Source organism: Leptidea sinapis, chromosome 19 (assembly GCF_905404315.1).
Source record: "Leptidea sinapis chromosome 19, ilLepSina1.1, whole genome shotgun sequence".
In the NCBI taxonomy this organism is placed as follows: domain Eukaryota; kingdom Metazoa; phylum Arthropoda; class Insecta; order Lepidoptera; family Pieridae; genus Leptidea; species Leptidea sinapis.
Genome location: NC_066283.1, coordinates 4,974,500 through 5,002,012, shown reverse-complemented (window position 1 = coordinate 5,002,012; position 27,513 = coordinate 4,974,500). Strand labels below are relative to the sequence as shown.

At 35.5% G+C, this 27,513-nt stretch overlaps 1 protein-coding gene across 1 annotated transcript; it reads left to right on the top strand.

The window, feature by feature from the left end:
* Positions 1-522: 522 nt before the first annotated feature.
* LOC126969992 (myrosinase 1-like) lies at positions 523-27,513 on the top strand. The gene is made up of 11 exons (XM_050815653.1): positions 523-592; positions 3,961-4,076; positions 7,213-7,360; positions 8,871-9,037; positions 10,745-10,972; positions 12,658-12,755; positions 15,610-15,757; positions 16,969-17,144; positions 19,241-19,393; positions 25,109-25,200; positions 27,273-27,513. Exons 1-11 carry the CDS (start codon positions 567-569, stop codon positions 27,481-27,483), a joined length of 1,563 nt encoding a protein of 520 aa, XP_050671610.1. The 5' UTR covers positions 523-566; the 3' UTR covers positions 27,484-27,513.

Sequence of the window (27,513 nt, the reverse complement as noted above, 5' to 3'; positions counted from 1 at the left end):
CAAGAGACTTGAACATTGAAGTAAGCCCCTCGTTAACCGAAGCATAACATTGAGCCTTTTTGAAGAAGAGTTGAAGAGTCACTATATTACCAGCAATAATTGTCTTATCTGCCATATTGTTACGGTAAAAAATTTATCACGAAAAATAATTTTACATCAACATGAATTCATTAAAATGACAAAAACACTGTTTTATTTATTTATAGCACAATATCTAAACACAAATTACGAACAAACGCTCGAATCGAATGCAATATTTTTAAATTGCTTTGAAATTTCATTTTACTTGCCAGTACTTTTTTCAAACGTAGACAATTATTTCTAATTAATCGAATGCTTATAAATCCTCTTTGGTTTAAGATTTACAGCTGTACAGAAACGTTTTAGATGACCGTTTTTTTGCAAATGGATTTATATGAAAGTAATTACTAATGCTTATCTATAGTACCCAAATTACTGCACCTAAATAGTAAACAGGTTTTTGCGAAGACTTACGTAAAAAATTATATTAAAATTGACGAAGTAGAATTGTAATTTAGTTTTATGGACTTTTTCAAACTGTGAATATGTTTGTTATTAGATTGAGCGTTCTGTAAGTTTATATTTTATATTTTTCTAGTAGATTATAATTCTTTATTAAAGAGGGGGCCGAACGAGCATAAAGGGCATTTACCAGCTCTTTTGAACAGGATGCCGGCTAGATTATGGGTATGGTGGAAGCAGCAATGTGTACGCATTATTGTGTTTCGGTCTGAATGGCGCCGTAGCTAGTGAAATTACTGGGCAAATGAGACTTAACATCTTATGTCTCAAGGAGACGAGCGCTATTGTAGTGCCGCTCATAATTTTTGTGATTTTTAGGAATCCTGAGCGGCACTGCATTGTCTTGGGCAGGGCTTATTAATTACCATCAGCTGAATATGCTCATAAAAACATATACGGGTTACGTAATGTTGTGCATGTGATCACTGGTCACTGCAACCATCCATACCATATTATAAAGCGTCGAATATACCTTCATAGATATTAATTCGAAAACCGAAAAAACATGGCGGGCGATGATCCATTTGGGGGCTTCGTGTTGAGAGTCAACAGTTCAAACCACCGTTGAACGTTGCGCTACCGACCTATCTATACAGCCGGTAATGCTCATGTGATTCCTCTGGTGTTACAAGAGAATGTGGGCGGCAGTGAACACTTAACATCAGATGTAACCTGTACGCTCCTCTTCTTACAAAAAAAAAACGAATGAGATTCATTGCCGGCCTTTTAAGTGGGATGGTGCTCTACGTTTGAAGGCCCCTTAGTGATTCCATAAATTGGTTAAATGAGGCATGAAATTTTTCTGAAACGAACTGTTGTAGAATTTCAGAAGTTAACATGATGCGGGTGGAATGGAAATAGGTAAATGATTGTATTCGTTCATGTACACAAACAATGAATTCAAGCTCTAAAGGTTGATGCATCAAATATACGACAATTTATATTTATACAGTTTATTCTTTATTACTTTTTCAATATTGGATGCAGCACCTTAGAAACAAATTTGATATATATATTACAGCCATTGTAAATACTCTATTTGATTGAAACGAGTGGCCGTTGAGTTTCTTGTATGTTCTTTTTATGTGCTCAACTTTTTACGAACATAATATGGTAAATTCAGTAATTTAAGTCAAGAGAACTCGAACTTGGTCCAAGCGAAATTTTATGGTGAAATTTTGTTGCTGGTCTGTATGATGCAGATGATGTAGATGCAGATTTACCAAATATATAATTACGCTAGTATGATCTCACTCTTAACCTATTACAAAAAGACCTACAAATCCAAATATTTATTTTCAAAATAGGACGTGAAATTACTTATTGGAAGTCAAAAACTACCACCCATTCAAATAAGAATGCCTCAGACCTGAGAAGAACGGGCGCAGCAATCTATGTGGGCTTAATTTTTTTCATAAAAAATGCTTACAAAGTAATATCGTATAATTTAACTTATTATATAATAGTTTGTATGTGGGAGGCTCCTTGCACAGGAAGCCGGCTAGATTATGGGTACCACAACGGCGCCTATTTCTGCCGAGAAGCAGTAATGTGTAAGCATTACTGTGTTTCGGACTGAAAGGCGCCGTAGCTAGTGAAATTACTGGGCAAATCAGGCTTAACATCTTATGTCTCAAGGTGACGAGCGCAATTGTAGTGCCGCTTAGAATTTTTGGGTTTTATGAGAATCCTGAGCGTCACTGCATTGTAATGGGCATGGCGTATCAATTACCATCAGCTGAACATCCTGCTCGTCTCGTGCCTTATTATCATAAAAAAAGCCTGAGGGCGTTCGCTCCATTCCCAATCCGTGGTATCATTTAGAAAGTAATTTATTTTATATTAACCTTGACCATACAAACGAGTTTTAACAATTTTTTTGAATATCGTTTTAACTTTTGAACATTTTCTGGCATCTTGTTGTCAAAGCATATACAACGCCCCACAAAAGACTTAATAACTCGACTTAGCCGAGGAGTAGGCATTATAAGTTTATGTCTGTTGCAAGTATTAACATTATGGCTATGACAGCTTCTAGCAAATTCACTTATGTGCCTATGTAGATACATTAGAGTAATTAGCGATTAGCTTAGTTGGAAGAGCACTCGCAAGAAACGCTAGAAGTCGTGGGTTCGAGTCCCGCATCGTTCATCAAGTTTTAATTGTGTATACATTACCTTATATCTAGCTTTCATTGATTATGCAAGGACCTTCGATTCCATATCGGCAAGCACTGGACCATCAAGATATCCCCAAAACTTACACAAACATCTTGAAAGACATCTACAACAAAACATAAGCTGTGTAAAACTTGACAGATTGGGGCCAATTATCAAAATATGTAGAGGCGTAAAACAGGGAGACCCGCTATCACTCACAATCCTTATATCAGTCCTACAAGATATAATGATACATGTATATATGATATGTGATCAAAAAGGCATTAACATGAATGGGAAAACTCTGAATAACCTTAGATTCGCTAATGATATAGTCCTCTTTTCAAGATCAGCTAAACAATTAGAAGAAATGATATCAGAGTTATTTGAAATAAGCTACAGTTATAGGATTACATTTAAATACAACAAAAACCAAAGTAATGACTAACACAATCCAAACTCCTATTCAATCTGGGTATTTCAAAGATCTTAGAATACGTATATAACTATATATAGGCAAAAATATTTCAGTTAGCAAATCCAGAAACAAAGTTGAAATTGACAGAAGAATAAACATGACATGGTGTGAGTTCTGGAGTCTAAAAGAAATTATGAAATCAAAACTTCCCTTAAAACTGAAGAATAGCGTGCAATGCAAAGAAGCATCGTGAATATAAAGTTGAAGGACAAGCAAAAATCAGAAAACATCCGCAATAAAACGAAAGTGATAGATGCCCTTCAGCATATGAAAAAACTGAAGTGGAAATGAGCTGGTCATGTGGCCAGATCAACAGATGGACAAAGCTGGTCACCAATTGGTCTGGATCTCGTGGCAAGAGAGCCAGAGGACGCCCTAAGGAACGATGGATTGATGAGATTTAAAAAAATTGCTGGTGAAAACTGGACTCAGAAAGCAAAGTCAAGAACAACCTGGAAATTGTTGGAGGAGGCCTATACCCACCAGGGGCCTTAACTATGAAAATATTATTTAATGTATATACATATTTCTTATTTTTTATATTATTATGTTTGTTAATTAAATAAAAAGGGTTTAATATTATTATTATTACATTATCATGAATATATTGAGAAGCAACAGTCAAGATGTTAATTTTGTTGTCAATGATTGTTTAGGACCTTGGTTATAAATAGCGCAAATAGCCCTCTTCTGCAGCAAAAATATTGTGTTAATAACAGGCGTTAAGATACGGTCATGATGTGCCATCTCACCTATTTATATAAAATTTCTTGATTTTAGACTATTACTACAATGTTCCTTGAACGTCTTCGCAATAGAGCAACAATTTCCTCCTGATTTCCTTTTTGGAGCTTCCACAGCTGCTGTTCAAGTGGAAGGTGCAGCACATGTTGATGGTAAGTCATATGAATCAGTTTTTATATGAAGCAATTATCTGCTCCTGTTTGACAAACTAAACCATCATAATTACTATCTCGATGTGTGGCGTTAATAAACAGTGCGGTGTTCAAGAAATTTATACCACACACCTTCCTTCCTTTCGCGACTTTCCCACGACGATACGCAAGGTAACATAAGCCCTAAACAAAATAAAACTTAATTTACAGACAAAGTTATCCCGATCAAAGTCACGCGTGGCGAGTGTAGGTACCTACTATTACATTTGGCTTGGCACCGACTCAAACCTATCAATATGTAGCACATACAAATAATAGTATTTTATTCATATTAAAAAAGGTAAAGGTTTGCATATGATATGAATTTTTAAACGTAGTTTTTTGGAGTTTACTCCTGAAGAAATTATGGAAGGGGGCTTTAGTGCACCCGATCCCTAAGAAATGTGTACGCTCGGATCCGCCCCATTGCTATTACCTCCATTTTCTCCAAAGTGATGGAGTCGATCATCAACCGCCAGCTCTAGGGATACCTAGAGAAGCACCAGCTGATCAGCGACTGCCAGTACGGTTTCCGTCAGGGTCGCTCAGCTGGTGATCTTCTTGCGTACCTCATCCATAATTGGGCGCAAGCGGTTGAGTCAAAGGGAGAGGCGATGGCGGTGAGTTTGGACATAGCGAAGGCCTTCGATCGGGTGTGGCATAATGCGCTTATAGCGAAACTGCCATCCTGTGGCCTTCCCGAGAAGTTGTGCAAATGGGTCGCTAGCTTTTTGGTCGATCGGAGCATCAAGGTTGTTATCAACAGTGCATGCTCCGACTTAAAACCCATAAACGCTAGTGTCCCGCAAGGCTGCGTGCTATCCCCTACACTGTTTCTTCTTCATATCAATGATATGCTGCAAATCAGCAGTATTCATTGCTATGCAGACGACAGTACAGGGTATGCTTCCTACACCGGCCGTGACAATATGTACCGGGATAGCGTCGACGAGAACCGGAAGAAACTTGTGTCTGAAATCGCAACTATGCTTTGCAACGTCTCTAAAGTCTCGCCAAACTGGCCTCTAAAAAGCTTGGTGTACTCAGTAAGGCGAGACAGTACTTGTCTAAAAGCCACCGCCTGAAACTTTATAAGGCGCAAATTTGGACTCACATGGAGTACTGCTCTCACCTCTGGGCGGTTGCTCCCCAGTACCAGCTTCTTCCATTTGACCGCATACAACGAAGAACGGTTCGAATCATCGACGATCAAGTCATTTCCGATCGGCTTGATTCTTTGGCATTGCGTAGAGATGTGGGTTCTCTCTGCATCTTTTACCGCATTTATCACGGGGAGTGCTCAGATGAGCTGTTCGGATTGATTCCAGCCGCCACCGGACATTACGTGCTAAGTACCACCCGCACCACGTAGACGTCTGGCATTCCACAACCGCGCGTTTTGTTAGAAATTTCTTGCTTCGCACAGCCACTTTGTGGAATCAATTACCGGCTGCGGTTTTCCAAAACAGATACGACTTAGGGATCTTCAAGAAAAGAGCTCCCACCTTAAAGGCCGGCAACGCATCTCTTGACACCTGATGTTGCGGATGTCCATGGGCGGTTGCCTCACCTCTCCCCATCCCGTGAGCCTCTTGCCAGTTTGCCCCCTCTTACATAAAAATCGATTTTCATATAAGGCGGCCGGTATGAAAAAAATGTGGAGAGTGATACCTACTCATCAAATGGGATAGTAACGTTTCTGGTGCGTATCATTTTCGCGCACCTTTCACTTTTTAGTTGACGTGACAGTCTAGACGCTCAGTCCATATATTAGTTGTATTTTGAAGCTTTATTATATTATTGAAATTGATTTATTTTTATACATTCATAAAGTTCAGTGAAAATTCTATAAATTATGGAAGAAAGTGGTGTAAATAATAATGCCGGAAAATCTGATAAGCACGTGGGTACTAAGTAAATTACAATTCATACATTAACCTAACCTTTTTAACCGAACCTATTTTTTTTAAATATCTATAAATTTTTTTAAAATTAAAACGCTTTTATTAGTTTCTGCTGTTTGTCTGTTTGTAACCGACTCCATTGGACTTGATTTTGTTTAGTACCTGTTTAAAGACAATCGTTCTTGAGGAGTAAACTCCAGTCGTGCGTCGAAGCTGACACACACCCTTTTTTTATTTATACTTTTTGATGTCAGTTTATAATAATAATATGCAATCAACTGGAATGAAAACTCCTAAAGAAACCGTATAGAAACTACAATTCCATCATCCACGTAAACAAAAACTTTGATAAAATGAAAAGTACTAGGCCAAACTATGTGAATTTTTTATGGGATCAAATAGCAACTAATCCCCATCGAACTAAAGAAAAATATCGTGAATCGGCTCCTACATAAAATAATACTATACAAATGATTTAAGTTTTCTTTAGTGTTAATTCCACCAATATTTGTCTTTAAAACAATTCGACACGTGTTTCGCCTCTACACGAGGCATCCTCAGGACGTGTTGTCTCACCAAAATCTGGCACGAGACTCAACAACTGGCAAAATCAGTCTCGTGCCTCGTGCATTTGAATAGTTATGGATTTCCGCAAAGTAACGCCTAATTCAATAAATTTTCTTAAAATAATACTTATCGAATTGAGAACCTCCTACTTTTTGAAGTCGATTAAAAAGAGCGCGTACATCTAAATTATTACATCTGTGATTGAAATTACATGAGTTTAGGTGCTATACACATCACATACTATCATATCATATCATACTCATACCAGTTTAGAACCAAAGCAAAGCAAGCAGTAGTCTTAGATTTAGCTTCAGATAGGAATTGAATTCTATGGTATTTTGTTTATCATTGAAACAAGATTCCTCATAAAAAATATGATAATAGGTAACGAGATGAGCAGGACGTTCAGCTGATGTTAATTAATACGCCTTGGCCAATTTGACCAGTAAGTTCACTAGCTTAAGTTTCTGCCCTTCAGACCGAAACACAATAATGCTTCACGGCAGAAAGTGGCGCCGTTGTGGTATCCTGCGCAAAGAAGCCTCCCACTGGTATAAATAATAAATATTACTTCAACTCCCAACTGTTGGTATATTGTCAAACTCTAAGCCCATTGTTCTGTACAGGCAAAGGAGAAAGTATGTGGGATTTCAAAGTCAGAATGAACCCAACTACCAGTGCTGATAACTCTACGCCAGAAGAGACTGCCAACTCGTACTACTTGTGGGAACGAGATATTCAAGTGGCTAAGGAATTGGGGTTGGACGTGTATAGGTAATTAAAAACAAAATCGGTTCACCCAGTCGAAAGTTTTGAGATAACAAACATAAAAAAAAGCATACCGACGAATTGAGAACCTCCTCTTTTGAAGTCGGTTAAAAAATATATTAAAACAGTTCTTTTAAGAACTAGTATAATTTTATTATAATTTACTATTGATGTAACGAATGTATGTCAGGTCATTTATGAATTTCCCAGTCTGTCCGTGTATCTATCAGTCAATGGGCTGTATCTGTATAAAACGCAGTTTAAATTTCTGTAACAAATAAATAAAACCATCGTGGCTTATTCCAAATAAAACATTTTTTCACAAAACCTGCGCGGAAATACTGGCGTAATATACTATTTTTTTTTTACAACATTGTTAAAGCGCCCTCTGTTGTTTATTTTAGAGAATTATTTAAATTATTCTACATATTTATTTAGTTATTGTACCTACTTTTGTTGTTGTTCGTCTACATCTAGCGTCATAATCATATTATGTAGTTTATATCCTATCTGGCCATAAATACTGTAACAATTAAAAATAAATAAAATATTACATTTGAATTTGGAATCTGTCTTTTTTATATGATTGTTGATTGAGTTTTCTCCTTTTAGCGCCAATACATTGTACCGAATCGCTGTGATTGCATTAAGCAAAGTTGGTATGGAGCCAAATGCAATTTTTAAAACTCTCCATACGTTTGGTATTAGTAAAATGTTTGTGTACAGGGCTATTAATAAGTACAATGAGACCTCCTCTGTTTGTGACAGAAAAAGATCTGGCCGTCCACGTAGTGTTCGTACGAAAAAGGTGGACAAAGTAGTAATGGAAAGAATTCTAAGAAATCCTGTCCGAAAGCAAAAGATTTTATCTCGAGAGATGAAGAAAGCACCTAAACCATGTCGCGTATTTTAAAAGATGACTTAGGACTTGCAGCCTATAAGAGAGTTTTTTAAAGAAATGCTGGTCATTTCTTAACTGATAATTTACAATAGGGTGGTAAAATCGAAACAACTACTGAAGAGGTACGCTAGGTAGGTAGCTAGGTCACAGATAAATATTGTTTACAGATGAGATTTTTTTTACAATTGAGCTCAATATTAATTGAGATCAATAAATTAATAAGAAAAAAATAAATGTGTTTAAAAAAAATGTAATAGATTATTGACATTAACAAATAACTATATAATTAAAAATGACCCAGCAGAGTGGGTATTTACAGCTAGTATTACATATTTTAGAGAAGAATGAAGACGCGATGTTGGTAGGCATCCACAAGATGGACCGATGATCCGGTCAAGATCGCCGGAATACGTTGGATGAGGGCAGCGCATTACCAATCGTTGTCGAAATCTTTTGGGTAGGCCTTTGTCCAGCAGTGGACGTCTTCCGGTTGATGATGAATTACATATTATTTTCGACACCACATTGGTACATGCGGGGTGAGAGTCAATGGTTCTACTTTACTTACTTTACTTCAATATACGTTTTTAGACCCCATATTATTGTGTATTACAGATTCTCTATATCCTGGACTCGTATCCTGCCAACTGGTCTGATATATAAAATAAATGAGAAAGGTGTACAGTACTACAATAAGTTGATTGACGGTCTGTTAGCTGCTGGGATACAACCGTTTGTTACGATGTTTCACCTTGATTTCCCCCACGAATTGGAAAAACTTGGTGAGTGTTCGACCGACTTCGAAAACATAAGGAGTTACTTAATTTGACTGCATTTTTTATATGTAACAAATTTTTATATTTTATGAGAATAAGGGACAAGACGAGCTGGACGTTCAGCTGATGGTAATTGAAACGCCCTGTCCATTACAATGCAGTGCCGCAGGATTCTTGAAAAACACAAAAATTCTGAGCGGGACTACAATTTAGCTCGTCACCTTGAGAGATGAGATGTAGAGTCTAATTTACCAAGTAATTTCACTAGCTACGGCGGCCTTCAGTCCGAAACACAATAATGCTTACACATTACTGCTTCACGGCAGAAATAGGCGCCGTTGCAGTACCCATAATCTAGCCGGCATCCTGTGCAAAGGATCGTCCCACTGATTTTACTATCAGAGTGATTTCATGAAAAGGGACGGAAATGTGTTTCTGGAAATCGCGGAAGCGCGCGCGGTGTCGAAGAGATGGTACCAACGCATTTTGCGTGAGGGTGGTACTACGAGTATGCTGTACTGTCAGCCAACATATAAAATATCTATATATTTAAAAATAAATTGTTGTTCGTTAGTCTCGCTAAAACTCGAGAACGGCTGGACCGATTTGGCTAATTTTGGTCTTGAATTATTTGTGGAAGTTCAGAGAAGGTTTGAAGGGTGAATAAATAGGAAAATACTGCTACATTAAATAAAAACAACAAATTTGTTTTTCCTTTGATGTGTCCATACATAATTTCTGTTAGAGATATGTGATTTACTATTCAATAGGATTTTTTTACCGTTTTTGCATAGAAATAATGCAAATGGCCGCCTTAAAAATAATAAGTCGACGAGAAGGGTTGAGTTACTTTTTTTACATTTTATTATCCGCGAGTTTTGTATTATTTATTCAATTTTAAATGGTCATATTATATTCATTACATATTTTTTTAACATTTACATTATGTTTAAATGATACCAAATTGGTGGTGCAGAGTCTGGCATGGTCCTTAGCGCCTAAACTATGTTTTGACTTTTGACACTTCACAGCGACAAATCACAGATAATGTTTAGGTTTGAACATATTACATTCACACTAACATCGTAAAAAAATCAAAATATTAGTCTATGGTAACGATAAACGATAAGGAATTCGAACATTTGTTAGAGTAGGATAGTTGCGATATATTCGGAGTATTATCGTATCGTTCCGAATGTATCGTTGTCGATTTTGCGAGTAGACCTCCAGGGTACGGTACGATAACATCTGTCAAGGACAGCACAGCATTACACAGTAGGCGCGCGAGGCAATGTATGCAGACATATTCATATTCAAATATTTTTATTCAAAACAGGATATATCAATATTGATAGTCAAAAATCCATTGGTAAAGAAAAGGTATGCCTCAGACCTGAGAATAACGGGCGCAAGAAACTCAGCGGGCTTAATTTTATTTTATAAGAAAATAGGGTTACAATGTAAAATCGTACAGTAAAATTTATTATTTAAAAGCTTCAAGGTGGTCACTCCATTCCCATTCTGAATCATAATTTTTTTGAATTTCGTAATACATTTGTTTTGAACATTTTCTTTGAAAGCGGGGGGAGATGCTTCCGCTGTTTACCTCTGGCCTCGACTGCATTCAACTCGCGCGCTAACTCCAGAGACACTTTTGTTGTACATAGCATCTAGTGGTGTATGAGTATGGTATTATTATTATTTCCTTTCCAGGTGGATGGGCGAACTCTGCTGTCATCGACTGGTTTTTTGACTACGCTAAACTACTCTTTCAACTATATGGTGATCGCGTAAAGTATTGGATTACAATCAACGAACCTTACGTCATCTGTGATGAATACGGCACCTCCTTATCATACCCGTTCCGTTGCTCTAAGAACATAATGTTGGCTCACGCGAAGGCGTACAGATATTATCATCAGCAGTATAAGTCTATGCAAGGTAAATGAAACATATCTATTACGTCTATACGCATATAATAAAATCGCAGAATTTTCGAATTCAAATCAAATCAAAATCACTTTATTCACGTAGGTCACGGAAATGACACTTATGAATGTCAAAAAAAATATATTTTTCTTATTGAATCTACCGCTACTTCGTAAAGGGTTGAGCTAATGAGAAGAAGTAGGAAGAAACACATTGCCACTCTTTTATATCAAGATTTACATTTCCATCGATTTACAAATCATTTCAATTACAATATAATATGTAAAATGATGCAACAAACATGCTCAAATGTCAAATAATAAATGCTGTACACGAGTAAGTCTAAAAACTAAATGTATATAATAATATACCATATGACATAATGTTGTGAAAGTAACTAAAATAAACCAACTAAATATTTAAGATTTACGATTGCTATGACTTTAAAAAAAATTTTTCGTGGTTTTGGAGTATTTGTTAGTTTGTTATTATGTTTACGCAAGCAGTAATGTACAATCATTATTGCGTTTCTGTTTGAAAAGGCATAAAAGGCATTTATTTTCTCAAAATTGATTCCTTTAGAATTCTTTTCGATGTCATTTCTAATAACTACTAGATACTACTACCGCTTCGGAAACAAATGACGCTCTGAGAGAGAAGAAGCGGTGCAAGAAACTTTCCCAGCATTCTTTTTTTGCGCTCCTTTCAATAAAAATATACAATATTGTACAGTCATTTCTATCGCTATAAAATAATCACAATCTGGTCCCAGGCTGTCCGATCATTTAGATATTCAGCAGTGGAGTAATAGGCGCTGTAGCTAGTGAAATTATAGGGCTACTAGCTGACCCGGCAAACGTTGTTTTGCCATATAACGTATAATTCACGCGATAGTTGTATAAGTAATAAAATATTGCCTATATTATAGCCTGTACATCATTTTGTTCTATTGTCAATAGTTTTTGTAATATTAGTATAGATTAAAAAACGTTTGTGTGGGAAAACTGTGGGTAATATAACATAAACGATTTTGTTAATGATACCGTTCTTAAGCTCTTTAATTATAAATGTTTATTTTACGATATTGCATTGTTATCCATATTTTTATATAAAAAGCCCGCTGAGTTCCTTGTGCCCGTTCTTCTCAGGTCTGAGGCAGACTATTTTGAATGGGTGGTAGTTTCAACGCTACGTTCAATAAGTGATTTTGAATCCACTTTAAATAAAAATATTTTAATTTGAATGAGACCTCAGAATTTTGTATTTTTCAAAAATCTTGACTGGGAGCTTTGTGATCGACATGCATACATCAGGGAGATGCCTTTCTCGTTGAGTCAGTTTTATCATTAAAAAATTGGGAGATTTTTTTTGTAGTGGAAGGGCCTAATACCTCGAGTTGATTAATGACCCAATTGTTGGACCAAATAGAGACGATAATGGGACTCTATACCCCGAATGCCCTGCGATGAGTCGAGGACAGCGTGATGTGAAGGCAGCTTATTGCTAAATCAGCATAGGCCTTTCAGAATAAGCAAGATCTTTACTTATGAAGTACTCGAGGACTTAGCATTAGTCATTTGGTAAAATTACAATTTAAGGGCCTCTTTCTCGAAGGTTGCCAAAGATCAGTACAAACCTTGAAGGCAATCTTCGATTATGAGCGGTTTTGGCAAATATTATCTCTTCACATATTTCAGGTAAATTATCAATGGCAAATGTTATAATCTGGACAATTCCGGTTAATAGCACAACTGATCGTGAAATGGAAGTGATAGAACTAACACGACAATATTATGTAAGTTTTTATTTTGAATTTAATTTAAATATTTTAATTATAAAGTACATATAAGCATTTTCTTATGTTTTTAAAGTGATAACCCTCACTTCTAGGATTAATACACAAATAAAATTTAAAAAACAAAATTTTATGAACGATGAACGACGAAATCACGACTTCCGGCGTTCCGTGCCGGTGCTGTAACCAACTGACAACTGACAACCGTTCGAGTTAGATATCGTTATAAAATTTTATTTGTGTATAAAGTACATAGTCAAATCGAGTATGTAAAGCTATTTTTCAAATGTGAATATTCTGTTTAGTACCCGAAGCAGAAAATGATTTAATTTATGTCAACCTTCTCTCAAAGGAGATTAGCTATTTTCGCATACACCTGGGGGCCTACTCCGATGATTGTACGAACGAAACATTTTTCGATATTATCGGTCCCAACCCTACTCTTTGTTGAAAATGTCAGAGACGAATATTCGAATTTGACAAATAATCAAACGTCACTTTTACGATAATCTCAACGACACCTTCTAGGCTGTTGTTGCTATTATCGTTTCAAGTTGTATAGATATATTTGCCATCCAATATACATACTTAATAAATATTATTGAAATAATTGTATGTGATTTACTATTCAACAGATTTTTTTTACTACCAAGTAATATAAGTCATTTTGTTGATCGATTATGCGTAGAAAGTAATGCAAATGGCCGCCATAGAAATAGGAAGTCGATGACAAGGGTTAAGTTACGTTTTTTTACATTTTATTATCCGCAAGTTTTGTATTATTTATTCAATTTTAAATAGTCATATAATATTCATTACATAATTTTTGAATATTTACATTTTGTGTAAATAACGCGATTTGGTGGTGCGTGGTCCTTAGCGTCTAAACTATTTTTTGACTTTTGACACTTAACAGCGACATATCACAGATAATATTTAGTTATTCAAGGTTTGCGTATAATTTATTCACTCTAATACCTTCAAAATGAAAATTTTAGTCTATGGTTACGATGTAGTTACGATAAACGATATGGAATATGAACATTTGTTAGAGTAGGGTAGGTGCGATATATTCGGAGTATTATCGTATCGTTCCGAATATATCGTTGTCGATTTTGCGAGTAGACCTAGCATCCACTTCTAGAATGGAATAAAACTACCCTCACTTAATGAAGAAAATGACATTCAAGTTAAATATAATTTAGAAGTAGCGAATATTGTTAAATATTATAAATATTTGGGCTTTTGGCTGTCGGGTATGACGACGGAGAAGTTAGAGAGTTTTACTGAAAAATTACGCAATCCTTGAAATTAAAATCAGTTTTGGTGGACTTGTAGTATAGGTAACGAGATACTTAATATGTAGGTAGATATTGCTCTCTGGTATGTCAAGCAGTCTGGCAGACAAGCGAAACTCTCTAAGAAAAAAAGGGATTCACTCGATTGTGTGAAACGTGCAGTCATTGACAGATGACGGCTGCAATCTTATAAAAAAGAAGATATTTGAACTGCTCGCTTTCAAACTTAGCAGGATTATACTTCGTGGTCAATCGCGATACCGCAATTACTACTATTTCAAACTTATGTCAAATGACTCCACGTTTCATACTAAACTAAATTTCAATTTTAACTTAGGCACTCCCGCCTCTTATAAAGTAGTGTTAACATCCTCTTTGCAGTCTGGGTTACACCGTTGGCTAAATCACTCCACTCGATGTTTCATTTCTCGCCCCTATCCTCGGCTATATGTTCTCAAATCTTCACGACAAAATATTTTCAGTCAATTGATTAATATTATCATAATCTAAAAAAAAATCTTAATGATACCCCAGATTGGGAATGGAGTGACCACCTTGAGGCTTTTAAATAATAAATTTTACTGTACGATTTTACATTGTAACCCTATTTTTATATAAATAAAAAGTGTGTGTGTCAGCTCCGACGCACGACTGGAGTTTACTCCTCAAGAACGATTGTCTTTGAACAGGTACTAAACAAAATCAAGTCCAATGGAGTCGGTTACAAACAGACATACAGCAGAAGCGTATTAATTAAAAATCAAATGAATCCTTAACGCTCAAATATGTCAGGAAATGCCCAAACACAACTTCTGTTAAAAGAGGAACTCAAAATTCCAATTTTAAAAGGTCTATATATACACACACACACACACACAGACACACACACAACTGAAAAGTGAAAGGTGCGCGAGAAATGATGCGCACAAAAACGTTACTATCCCATTTGATGAGTGAGTTTTACTCTCCATATTTTTCTCATACCGGGCGCCTTATATGAAAATCGATTTTTAAGGAGTAAACTCCAAAAATTGTGGCGCTTACGTTAATTGCTTTTGGACGCACACTTGCTATCTCCTTTTATACTTAGTATTCAGCTGAAAGGGATTACCACGCGGTAAAATCTCCATGTATGCCGAATTTTCGGACATGCACGCCGTTACAATCTATTATGAATATGTTACCTTAATGTGATTTATTACTGAGATTAAAAAAAAACTACGTTTAAAAAAACCGACTTCAAAAACTGAAAATTATCAAATAACTAAAAAAATAATTTAATACACCTTTACCTTTAATATTAATAAAATACTATTATTTATATGTGCTATCTATTGATAGGTTTTAAGTCAGTGCCAAGCCCTAAACAAAATAAAACTTAATATTATAAACAGCTTACTTACTGTAATTATTAAGGTTGTCTGGCCAAGCGTGTCTGTCCGCTTGGGTTTCCTTTGTTCTAGACGAAGCTATCCCGCTCAAAGTCACGCATGGCGAGTGTAGGTACTTACTATTACATTTGTAATTGTAGTTACACAAAATATGTCTCTTTTTAGAATGGCCGTTTCTTCCATCCAATTTACTCGAAGGAAGGGGGCTGGCAATCACAGATAGAACAAATAATTCACGAATACAGTATCAGCCAGGGCTCCAACACCTCGTGGTTGCCAAGTTTCACAAAATCGGAAAAAGACTTAATTCGAGGTAATTTAAAATTAGTTCTTAAAGCGATTATGAGTAATGAACTTTTTTTTGCAAATTTCCACTAGTTCTTGTTATAAACCAGGACTCTTGAAGAAATGACATAATTATTGCAATAATTATTACATGTATCTAATATATAAAATTCTCGTGTGACGGTGTACGTAATTGAACTGCTCCGAAACGGCTCGACCGATTTTCGTAAATCTTAGCATGCATATCGGCTAGGGTTGAGAATCGGACAACATCTATTTTTCAACCCTCTAAATGTTAAGGGTGGTCCCAAAAATTTTATTAAAATTTTTTCTACATTTTTTTTTAAATTTGTTTAATTATGATTCAGCATAAAAAATACATACAACTTCAAATTTTCACACATCTACGATCAATACTTACTTTTGTATCGCGATTTTAATATTATTCTAATCCATCCACACGCAATAGAGTTGCAATATGGCAATCGAATATAAAGATTATTGTAGTACGATTTTATGTATGATATATTTGGTAGGTCTGAGAATCGGTCGTTATCTATTTTTATACTCTAAAAATTTTAATTATTGAATTTTTTTATTACTTTATATGGCAATACAACGTTGGCTGGGTCAGCTAGTCTAATATATAAAATTCTCATGTCGCGGTGTTTGTAGTTAAACTCCTTCGAAACGGCTTGACCGATTCTCATGAAATTTTGAGTGCATATTGGGTAGGTCTGAGAAGCGGACAACATTTATTTTTCATCCCTCTAAATGTTAAGGGTAGTGCACACCAAATTTATTTTTTATTTTAAATTTGTTTGATTATGAGTCAACATTAAAAAATACATACAACTTAAAATTTTCACCCATCTACGATCAACAGTTACTTTTGTATCGCGATTTTAATATCGGCAATACAACGTTTGCTGGGTCAGCTAGTAATTTTATATTATCCTTTCCGTTCCGGGAAAATTTTGGTCGCGCAGTATGCTCAGATGGCGTGATTTTGGCTCTCGCATTCTGTCAATGCGTATTATTTTACGTGATTTGAGTGAATGTATCTGAAAGCTATTGAAACAAGCTATATGACCATGCAAAATGAACCTTCTAACAAACAAAATAAGGGTCAAAACTTGGTGAGGGAATACTGTGCCGTACGGCACTCTTTCGTGTATATGAAAAATCTAGTGCCCTGGTGCATTTATCGTATGTATTTTAATTATGATAAATTTTCAGGTACTGCTGATTTTCTTGGCATCAACTATTACTCATCAAAAAGTCTAAGAATACCAAAAACAACACAATCAAAATACATAAGCAAAATTGAACGGGTATTTAAATCTGTGGGTATAGAGTTTGATACCATAATGGATATACCGAATGTCTACAAAACCCCATGCATTGTTCATAATGTAAGTTTCAAGTTGAGATATTATAATAACTAACGGATAGTTTTTTCTTTGATTAGCACGATTGTCACAAATTTAAATAATACACTTTTAAGGGTTAAAACGCGTGTAATTGTGACTGTGGTTTTAGATTTTTGCGTAAAAGTTACTTTTTTATTAAAATTACAATGGGGATTATTGAAGAATTGGCGAACAGACTTAGTTCTGCAGCATACGCGGTTAAAAAGATTAGACAATTAACTGACATAGATACGGCGCAACTTGTATACTTTAGTTACTTCCATAGTATTATGTCCTATGGTATATTGCTGTGGGGCAGCGCTGCCGATATTAATACAATATTTGTGCTGTAGAAGCGCTATTTATAACCTAGATCCTAAGGAATCATTGAGAGCAAAATTCAAAGAAATTAACATCTTGACTGTTGCTTCTCAATATATTCTTGATAATGTAATGTATGTTCATAGGCACATAAGTGAATTTGCCAGAAACTGTCATAACCATAATGTTAAGACCAGGAACAGACATAAGCGTATAATGCTTGCTACTCGGCTAAGTCCAGTTAACAAGTCTTTTGTGGGGCGATGTATATGCTTTTACAACAGGATCCCAGAGAATGTTCAAAACAAAAGTATTACGTTATTCAAAAGAACTGTTAAAAAACGTTTGTGTGGTAAAGGTTACTATAGCATAAATGACTTCCTTAATTATACCACAGATTGGGAATGGAGCGACCGCCCTCAGGCTATTAAATAATAAGTTTAATTGTACAATGTTACTTTGTTACCTTGTAAATGTTACTTTAATTGTAAAACATATTTTTGATGAAAAAAAAAAGCCCGCTGAGTTTGTGGCGCCCATTCTTCTCAGGCCTGAGGCATTCATTTTGGAATGGGTGGTAGTTTTTTTGACTTTCAATAAGTGATTTCACATCCTATTTTTAATAAAAATATTTGAATTTGAATTATGTAAGTTAATTCGACGTTTTAAGACCTTTCCAGATCTTGCTTTCAGGAGGACTGCAGATGAAATGAGTCAAGATAGTGTTTGTCATAATAACCGCAATTACAGCAAATACTACCTCCGTGGCAATAAATGGCGCTAAACTTTATAATGACCACTGCACCGCAATTAGAGCAAATATCTTCTCCGAGGCAATTAATGGCGCTTAAATTCATAATGACAACTATGAAAAATACTATCTTGACTCATTTCATCTGCAGTCATCTGGAAAGGCCTTGAAACGTCGGGCTAGTCGTAGGGACAGTTACAATTACACACATTTTAATCCTTTGAAAGTGTTTTATTAAAATAACGGATATTTATTTGTGCGCTAGTGCAGATATAGCTAGCATGATTAAAACTATATTTTTATTAAAATAGGCGCAGCTGTGGTATTCTTGGAATATCAAGATTAGAAAACAATATTTTTAAAATCAACAATGTATTGAAATTCCACAAATGTACAAAGTACTATCAATGTTTCTCGATGAGTCCTCTGCAAACCCAAGCCCTGGCAGCTATTTCAGCCAACGGATCAATCTAGCTATCTGACGAGAAACTACTTCCAGTATTATTGGTACGGGATACGTAATGATAGTTTTTAAGTCAAAGTCATATATTCAATAAGACTCTAAGGGCTCCTGAGTCACTATAAATATTTCATTTAAAATTACTGAATCTACCATACGTTCGTAAAAAGTACAGCTCGTGAGAAGTACATACATGAAATTCAACGGCCACTATTTTCAATCAAATAGAGTATTTTACAATTCCTGTAATATAAATGGCATATGAGTTAATAAATTTCTGCATCCAAAAGGTATATGTATCGTGTTTGAATAATATCAAATATTTCATAAAAAGTAATAAAGAATAAACTGTATAGATATAAATTATCGAATTGATAAGGTTCATGTATCCATTCAACCTTTAGAGCTTGAATTCATTGTTTGTGTAAGGATACTTCGTGAAAATAATAAATATTCAAATACAATTTTAATTTCACGTTATCATGTTAAGTATTGTTAATATAGCAGTGTTTTGTTTCAAAGCTTACTTAAAAATGTTCCTAAAACGGATAATTATAACTTTTACAGATATATCCACCAGGACTTCGTGATACCATTTCATGGCTGAGAAGCTCGTACGGAGACTGGAATATAATAATCACTGAGAACGGGTATCCAGATTGTAACAGAACTCTTCACGATCCACTGAAAATAAAAGTTATGAGGCATTATTTACAAGAGGTAACCCCGATTTCACAAATTACACTTCAAACTGAGTTAAAAAAAACTACGTTTATAAAAACCGACTCCAACAACTCAAAAGTATGAAATGACTTAATAGAGATCTAATCGAATACACCTCTTATGCAAATCTTATACCTTAAATATTAATAAAATACTATTATTTTTATGTGCGACCTATTGATAGGTTTGAAGTCGGTGCCAAGCCAAATAACTTTAGAAAAAGGCGTACCAACACTTAAAATATTCATAATACTCATGTGATACCTCTGGTGTTCCAGGAGAATGAGGGCGACCATGATCGCTGACCATCAGGTGACCCGGCAGCTCTTTTTTCCTCGTCTTCCAGACAAAAGGCATAAAAGGAATTTATTTTCTCAAAATTGATTCCTTTAGAATTCTTTTTATGTAATTTCTAATATACTAGATACTACATTCGGACGTTTCCACTTACGTGAGTAAGCAACCTCTGAAGAGTTATATGAAATATAAAAAGGGCATTAGCCTACATATCTTAATATATCTAAGTTCAGTGTCCTGATGTTTATTTCCAGTGAATTTCTAAGCTAATGAACGGATTTTAATGTTAATAATTCACTATGGTATAAGAGGATCTGCGCTCGATCTTCTGATCTCATATTTAAATAATAGGATTCAGAGGATCGATGTGAATGGCAGGAGATCACCTGGGACTCCTCTCGGTATGGGGGTACCACAAGGGTCTATTCTTGGACCCTTCCTCTTGCTAATTTATATAAATGATCTACCTAACCTTGTAGAAAAAAAACACAAGGTGGTATGTTTGCGGATGATACTTCACTTATATTCAAAGTGAAACGAAGCCAAGTTTTATATGACTAAGTAAACAATGCTCTATCTGACATCGTGTACTGGTTGAGCGCCAATAACTTGTTGTTAAATAATCATAAAACCAAATATATTAAATTTACCGCGCCAAATGTCAAAAATGTAGATGCGAATATTTTATTAAGAGGAGAGGTGGTAAAACCAGTGGATCTGCTGTATTTCTTGGCATTAGTAGTAGTAGGGCACAAAAACATTTTGTACCACATATTATTAGTTGAATAAAGGATTATTATTATTATTATTATTATTATTACTCTTTATTCCAAATTGCAATGGGGCCCCCATATTGAAGGATTGGCGAATAGGCTTAGTTCTGCAGCATATGCGGTTAAGAAAATTAGACAGTTATCTGACATAGATACGGCGCGACTTGTATACTTTAGTTATTTTCATAGTATTATGTCCTATGATATGTTGTTATGGGGCAGTGCGGCCGATATTAATACCATCTTTGTGCTGCAGAAGAGGGCGATTTATAACCTAGGTCCTAAAGAATCATTAAGAGAAAAATTTAAAGAAATAAACATTTTGACTGTTGCTTCTCAATACATTTTTGATAATGTTCTGTATGTTCATAAGTACATTGACGAATTTTCTAGAAACTGCGACATTCATAATGTTAACACGAGAAACAAACATAAACTAGTTATGCCTACTACTCGGTTGGGTCGAGTTAGTAAGTCTTTTGTTGGGCGATGTATATGCTTCTACAATATGATCCCAGAAAATGTACAAAACAAATGTGTTACGAAATTTAAAAGAATTGTTAAAAAACGTTAGTTAGGGAATGGTTACTATAACATAAACGATGAGTTGATGCCCGCTGAGTTTCTTTTGAATGGGTGGTAGTTTTTGACGTTCAATAAGTGATTTTGAATCCTATTTTGAATAAAATTATTTGAATTTGAAAATTTGAATTTGAATGGTGAATGACTTCATAGAGTGCAGTTTAGTGCAATTTGAGAGATATTATACTTTTTATTTCGATTTGGGACCCGTAATTATTTTTATTTTCAATATTTGTTTTGTATGGACATATTTTATATGAGAGAATTTATTGCCGACCGGTTTGACAGTGCTGCTGTGCAACAATTTCATTATAACAACAGGGAGCATATTTTACGAAATAATTCTTGATGTTATAACAGTATTTTATTTATTATGTACCTAGAAAAAGCTTCTGTCGGGTCAGCTAGTAATTATATAATCAAAAAGGTTTCTAAAACAATCAATTTTGAGAAAATAAATGCATTTTTGTCGTGAAAATGTTTATTGTGAACCCTGGAAATTGAATAAGAAGGTACCTTCTAGAAGTGATTTAGCTACGTCACTTTTAGTATAAATCGAAGCGACTTGAGTGCAACAAAGGGTAAATATGATAGAAACTCTTCTTCTTGTTAAGGCGACACTAAATGCCGGCGACCTTGAGCGATATGAGTTCACGGCTCCTATGTAACAAAGCCAATATTTTCAAAATTCTTGGGTCGAAAATGTAACATTTTAACAGGCGCAAACTGCTTAATAGCTTACAATCCTCATTATTGATTACTAATCTGAATAAATGTACCTACATAAAAAAGTAAAATCTATAAGAACAACTTTTATCATAGCAGTATACTAAACAAATGCATGATGCCGAGAAAAAACTTGTTTAACTGAAAAGAAAACTGGTAGTTCATAATAGCTCTGGATTGCGAACTTTAACCAACAATAAGCATTAGCAACCTACAAGTAAGGCTTAAGGGTATGTGTAAGAGGATAAAGAAGTGTTCATAGCTCCAAATCCTATACTTTCACCACAAAACTTGTCCAAAAACGCCTTGTTTGCATGTTTTCCGTTTACCCTTCGCCTTAAACTATACTTGTTGTTTATTTTTATGGAAAAGAAGGACAATCGATTGTACTAGTCATCTGATGTTATGTGATCACCGCCACCCATATTTTCTTGTGACACCAGAGGAATCACAGGAACATTACCGCAAACACCGCACAAGGAAGCTCATTCCACAGCCTTGTTGTATGTGGAAGAAAATTCCTTAAAAACCGCACTACGGAAGAACGCCACACATCCAGATGGTGGGGTTGTGATCGTATCTTGTGGCGTGTCGTTCAAAGGTGGGATTCGGCAGCAGAAATCGGGTCCAACAGCTCTCCAGAACACTGCCCGTAATTAATGCCATTACTTCCATCGGGAAGACACACAATGAAGCAACGTCTCTACGCAACGCTAGGTGATCCATCCTTTCACAGAGCACTGCGTCCGCGACAATTTGAGCAGCTCTGCGTTGCACGCGGTGAAATGGTCTTGATAAATCATAATATCACCTTTCATTGCATTTACCTTGCCTTTTTAACTAAACTGCTGGAGTTGAATGCAGAGGTCAGGCATGCGATAGTGTTGTGGCCTAATTATAATTGATGACCATAATCATGAGTGTGTCGATAAATATAAACAATGCTCCAAGTCTACCATTAATACCTTTTCCATTAAACACAAGGTTAAAATGATGAAAAAATTTGTTAATTTATTTTTGTTCTGCTTTTCTTCAACACACATATGTAAAATATGATTCGCCATTTCTCGTGTTTGGCGATGAATAAAAACTCCTTTTTGGAACCTAATGGATCATTCATTATTAAAATAAAATAAAAACATGGGATCGCAACTTAAGTATTAACGCGATAACGCCGTAAGTTACAACTACGGCACAGCACTAGACTGTAAGCGCGCGAGGCGAGACATGTGGCGAGCGGGGGAGATGTTCGCGCATTTACCCCAGGCCCCGACTGCATTCAACTCGCGCGATAACTGTATATACACAATTGTCCTGCAATGAACTCAGGTTTAAAGAGTTTATTTCTCAAAAAGAACAAAAATTCACTTACATGAGAACAATTATTCTGAATAAATATAAAAGAAAACATAAATTTTGTAGTTACGGAGACTTTAAACAATAATAAATTCAAAACACGCTAAGTTTTAAGATAACAGACTATTTTGTTTGACAGTGCTTTTTTAATTTAGCTTTAAATTTTGTATAAGATCTTTCCTCAAATAATAGGTCTTTACCCACGAAATTGCCGTTCTGCAGTACTGGCCATTTCAAATCAACATAATTTTTGTTTGGCTAAGAATTCTAATTTCAAATTAATTTATTTTAAAAACATGGAATTCTTTTTTCAAAAGTAGTCATTTGTTTATTGATTCGTGTAACATTTTCATCGCATTTCAATCTTTTTCGTCATCATGGATACGTTAAAAATCGAGTAATTATGGAATATGAGTACCGTCGTGGCAGCAACGCGGCACGAGCGGCTCGCAAAATCAACGACGTTTACGGAGCTCACACTACAAACCAACGCACCAACTGTTATTGGTTTGCTCGCTTCCATTCTGGAAATTTCGACCTGAAAAATGAACCTCGCAGTCGTCCGAAGACTTTGGTCGACAGTGACGAATCAAAGGCGATTGTGGAAGCTGATGATACACAATCTACGGCTGAATTAGCAGCAGCTTTCGACGTTACCGTCAAAACAATATTGATCCATTTGCGTCAAATTGGCAAGGTAAAAAAGCTTGACAAATGTGTGCCCCACGAACTCAATGATCGCCAGCGCGAAGTACGCGTCGAGACGTGCCTTGCACTGCTCAACAGACACACTAATGAAGAAATTTTGAACCGCATTGTTACCTGCGGTAAAAAATGGATTCTGTTTGATAACCGCAAGCGCTCAGCAAGTTGGTTGGATCCTGGTTCAGCACCTAAACAATGCCCTCAACGAAAACTTACTCCTAGAAAAGTGATGGTCACTGTTTGGTGGTCTAGCGCCGGTGTGATTCATCACAGCTTCTTACCAAACGGGGTGAGCATTACTGCAGATGTGTACTGTGAAGAACTGAACACATTGATGGAGAAGCTGGCACATCTCCAACCAGCATTGGTAAGACAGTATCCAAGTTGCAAGAACTGTGGTTGGAAGCTCTCCGTCATCCGCCCTACTCACCAGACCTAGCGCCTACAGACTACTACTTTTTCCAGAATTTGAATAACTTCTTGGCGGGAAAAAAAGTCAATACCCGAGAGGCAGTACAAAATGCCTTTGAAGAATTTGTTGCCTCCCGTCCAGCTGATTTCTTTAAGAAGGGCATCAATAAACTGCCACTGCGTCGGCAAAGATGCATTGATTGCATGGGTAAAAATGGGAAAAAAATCGTTTAATTTGTTTCATACGAAACGGCAATTTCATAGGTAAGCAACTAATCATAAATTACTGCCGACAAATTGCTGCGCAGTTTGGCAGAATAATTTGTATATATCGCTTTGTAATGTTGTATCAGAAATAAATATATATATATATATATAATGAATTGCCGATATATATATATATATGCTATATATATATATATAGATATATATATACGCTCCCTGAAACTGTATAGTTTTCGTACCATAATTTGTCCTAGCTTTAGTTAATTGTAGTTTAAATTTGTTTCGGGTACTTACCATGTTTATGTGATTTTGTCTTAAAAGTGATTTGTGAGTTCTTATTAAACTTGTATTAAACATAACTATATTATATTCTATTTTATTTAGATTACTATGATGTAAACTATGTTACTCGTGTACCTTTACCAGTACTCCGTGAATGAATCTAAATAAGTGAAACACATTATGTAAGCATTCTGTTTCGGTTCGAAGGACCAATGCGACTTAATAATTATCTTATGTCTCAAATGAGATGTCGCTCAGAGTTTTGTGTTTCTCAAGAATCCTGAGAGGCATTGAATTGTGCCTGTGGCTCTTGACTTCAAGTGGTCGTTGTTGTTATATGTATCTGTTTTTTCAGGTACTAAATTCCATATACGAAGACAAAGCAAATATAACTGGATATATCTATTTTTCTTTAATTGATGCTTACGAATTCAATTTTGGGTATACGTAAGTATTAAATGATACATACTATTTGTTGTTGAAGTATAAACATTAAGAATTGGCGAATAATATATTTTTAGAATATAGATTTAAAATAGTAAAATCAATTTTAAGGGTTTTTCCAAAATAATATAGAAATCCTTATAGGTCAGATTTTTTTTATAATAATTATATATTAAATTTATTTAAATGTGAAGCTTTTATTAATCAAACACCATAAGTAATGAATACTAATATTAATATTATTATTCTGCCAGTAACCTACCTACAACGTTCTCTCGACCTCTAGTCACTAAAACTATGCAAAAGTTGGAACCAAAACTCTTTATATTATAGATACATAAAAGTACTAATTAATTCGATAAAACATTCAGTACATAGAATAATCCTGCTGTGGCAAGAGAACACAAAACATGTGCAACTGATTTCGTATACGTGACATGCCTGACTACAGGTACCGATACGTAAGCGAGCAAATCGGTATGTTTCAGGATATAATATAGTTATAGTCCGATGGGTACCAAGCGAGATGTTAAGTTTTCGAACAACGGTAATGCGACAAATGGGATTTTTAGTGGTTGAGGTGGAAACTAGGGCCTTCCCGAGGCTAATTTGAACAAAGTTAGTTTTACCGCATTCCACAACCATCTACATTAGGACACGTTGGAAGATAGAAGTTACTTTTTGGCACTGGTTGGCAATTTCCCGAGAGAGAACTGCACGGAGGAATCCTACATAATATCATTGATATGCAGAAGAAACAGAGTAGGACTTAGTACACAACCTTGGGGAACTCCAGCGTTCACGGGTTTCGGATTCGAGTTATATATATTCTTTTTTAGTGACCTGTATGATGCACCCAGTGAAGAAGCTGGGTATCAGTTATATAATCTCTCGCGAAGCCCAAATGATTGAAGTTTCAAGAGAAGGGTCTTGTGCCACACACAATCGAAGGCCTTCGCTACATCCATACCTGCCTGGTCAACTTTTGCCAGCCAATCGAACATGATATACGAAACTTATTTTTTGTCCTTTATGGATAATGTTATCACATTTACAATATATTTTTTAATTTTAAATAATAATAATAATAGCCTTTAATAACAATCTTTACATTTAGTTTGCAGTAGACATCGGCTCAGATTGTTTTGCTTTCGCATAGGCCTCCCCCAGGCTCTTCCAGTGTTCTCGGTCATGACATGATCTGCTCCACGTCACACCAGCGGCATCTCTTAAATCGTTGCTCCATCTACGACTTGGTCTCCCTCTCTGTCTTTTTCCTTTTTGGCCCATTTTTCTTGTTTGCCTCGTATTAGGTGTCCTGCCCATTGCCATTTGAGTTAAGTAATAGTTTGTGATACGTCTGCAATGTTTGTCCTTTTTCTTATTTCTTTTAAGTTTATTCTATCACTTTTATTAATCCTTAGTATACTTCTTTCTATGTTATGTTGACATGTTTTTAGTTTATTGAGATTATCGTTGGTTAGTGCCCATGTTTGACATCCATACGTCATGGCTGGGAGTATGCAGGTGTTGTAAACAATACTTTTGAGTTTTAGTGGTATTGACGGGTTTTTCATAATCTCCTTTAGGGACCAGTAACGTTTCCATGCTATATTTATTCTGTTATGTATTTCCTTTGAGGTAGTATTCGTAGGGGAGATTATCTGGCCGAGGTAAGTATATTCGTCGACGTAGCCTATTGTTACGCTGTTTACTTCAATCGGTGATCTTAAACTATTCGTCATCAGCTTGGTCTTCTTTGTATTCATCTGCAGGCCCACCTTTTCGCTTTCTGATTCCAGTTCTTTGAGCATGACCTGCAGTTTACTTGGGTTGTCTGTAATTATTATCAGATCATCAGATCAATTTTAAATATTGTGTATAAATTAGTCTCCTAAATTTTGTTTTGGATGATTGTGTTCTCGTAGTTAGTTAATGCTAATTTTACCTGTACGAACGTTATATAGCCGACCATAAAATATCTACAACAAAGGCCTCAGCTTCCCAAAGAAGTTTTTACTTCAAAATAATATGATGTTTAACATTAACATTTTAACACAATTTTTTCATTTTAGTTCTCGGTTCGGACTGTACGACGTGGACTTCGGAAGTCCAAACAAAACAAGAACAGCTCGAGACTCAGCTAAGTACTACACGTGCCTCACACAGAACAGAACATTAACAGCTTGTGACTTTCTAGGCAGTGGTGTATTCAGTAACTGTTTAAGTTTAACTGTGATAGTATTTTGTGTTTCGATCGTACATTATGTATATTATAATTTTTAGATTAGAAATAAAGGTATAAAGAGCACTGAA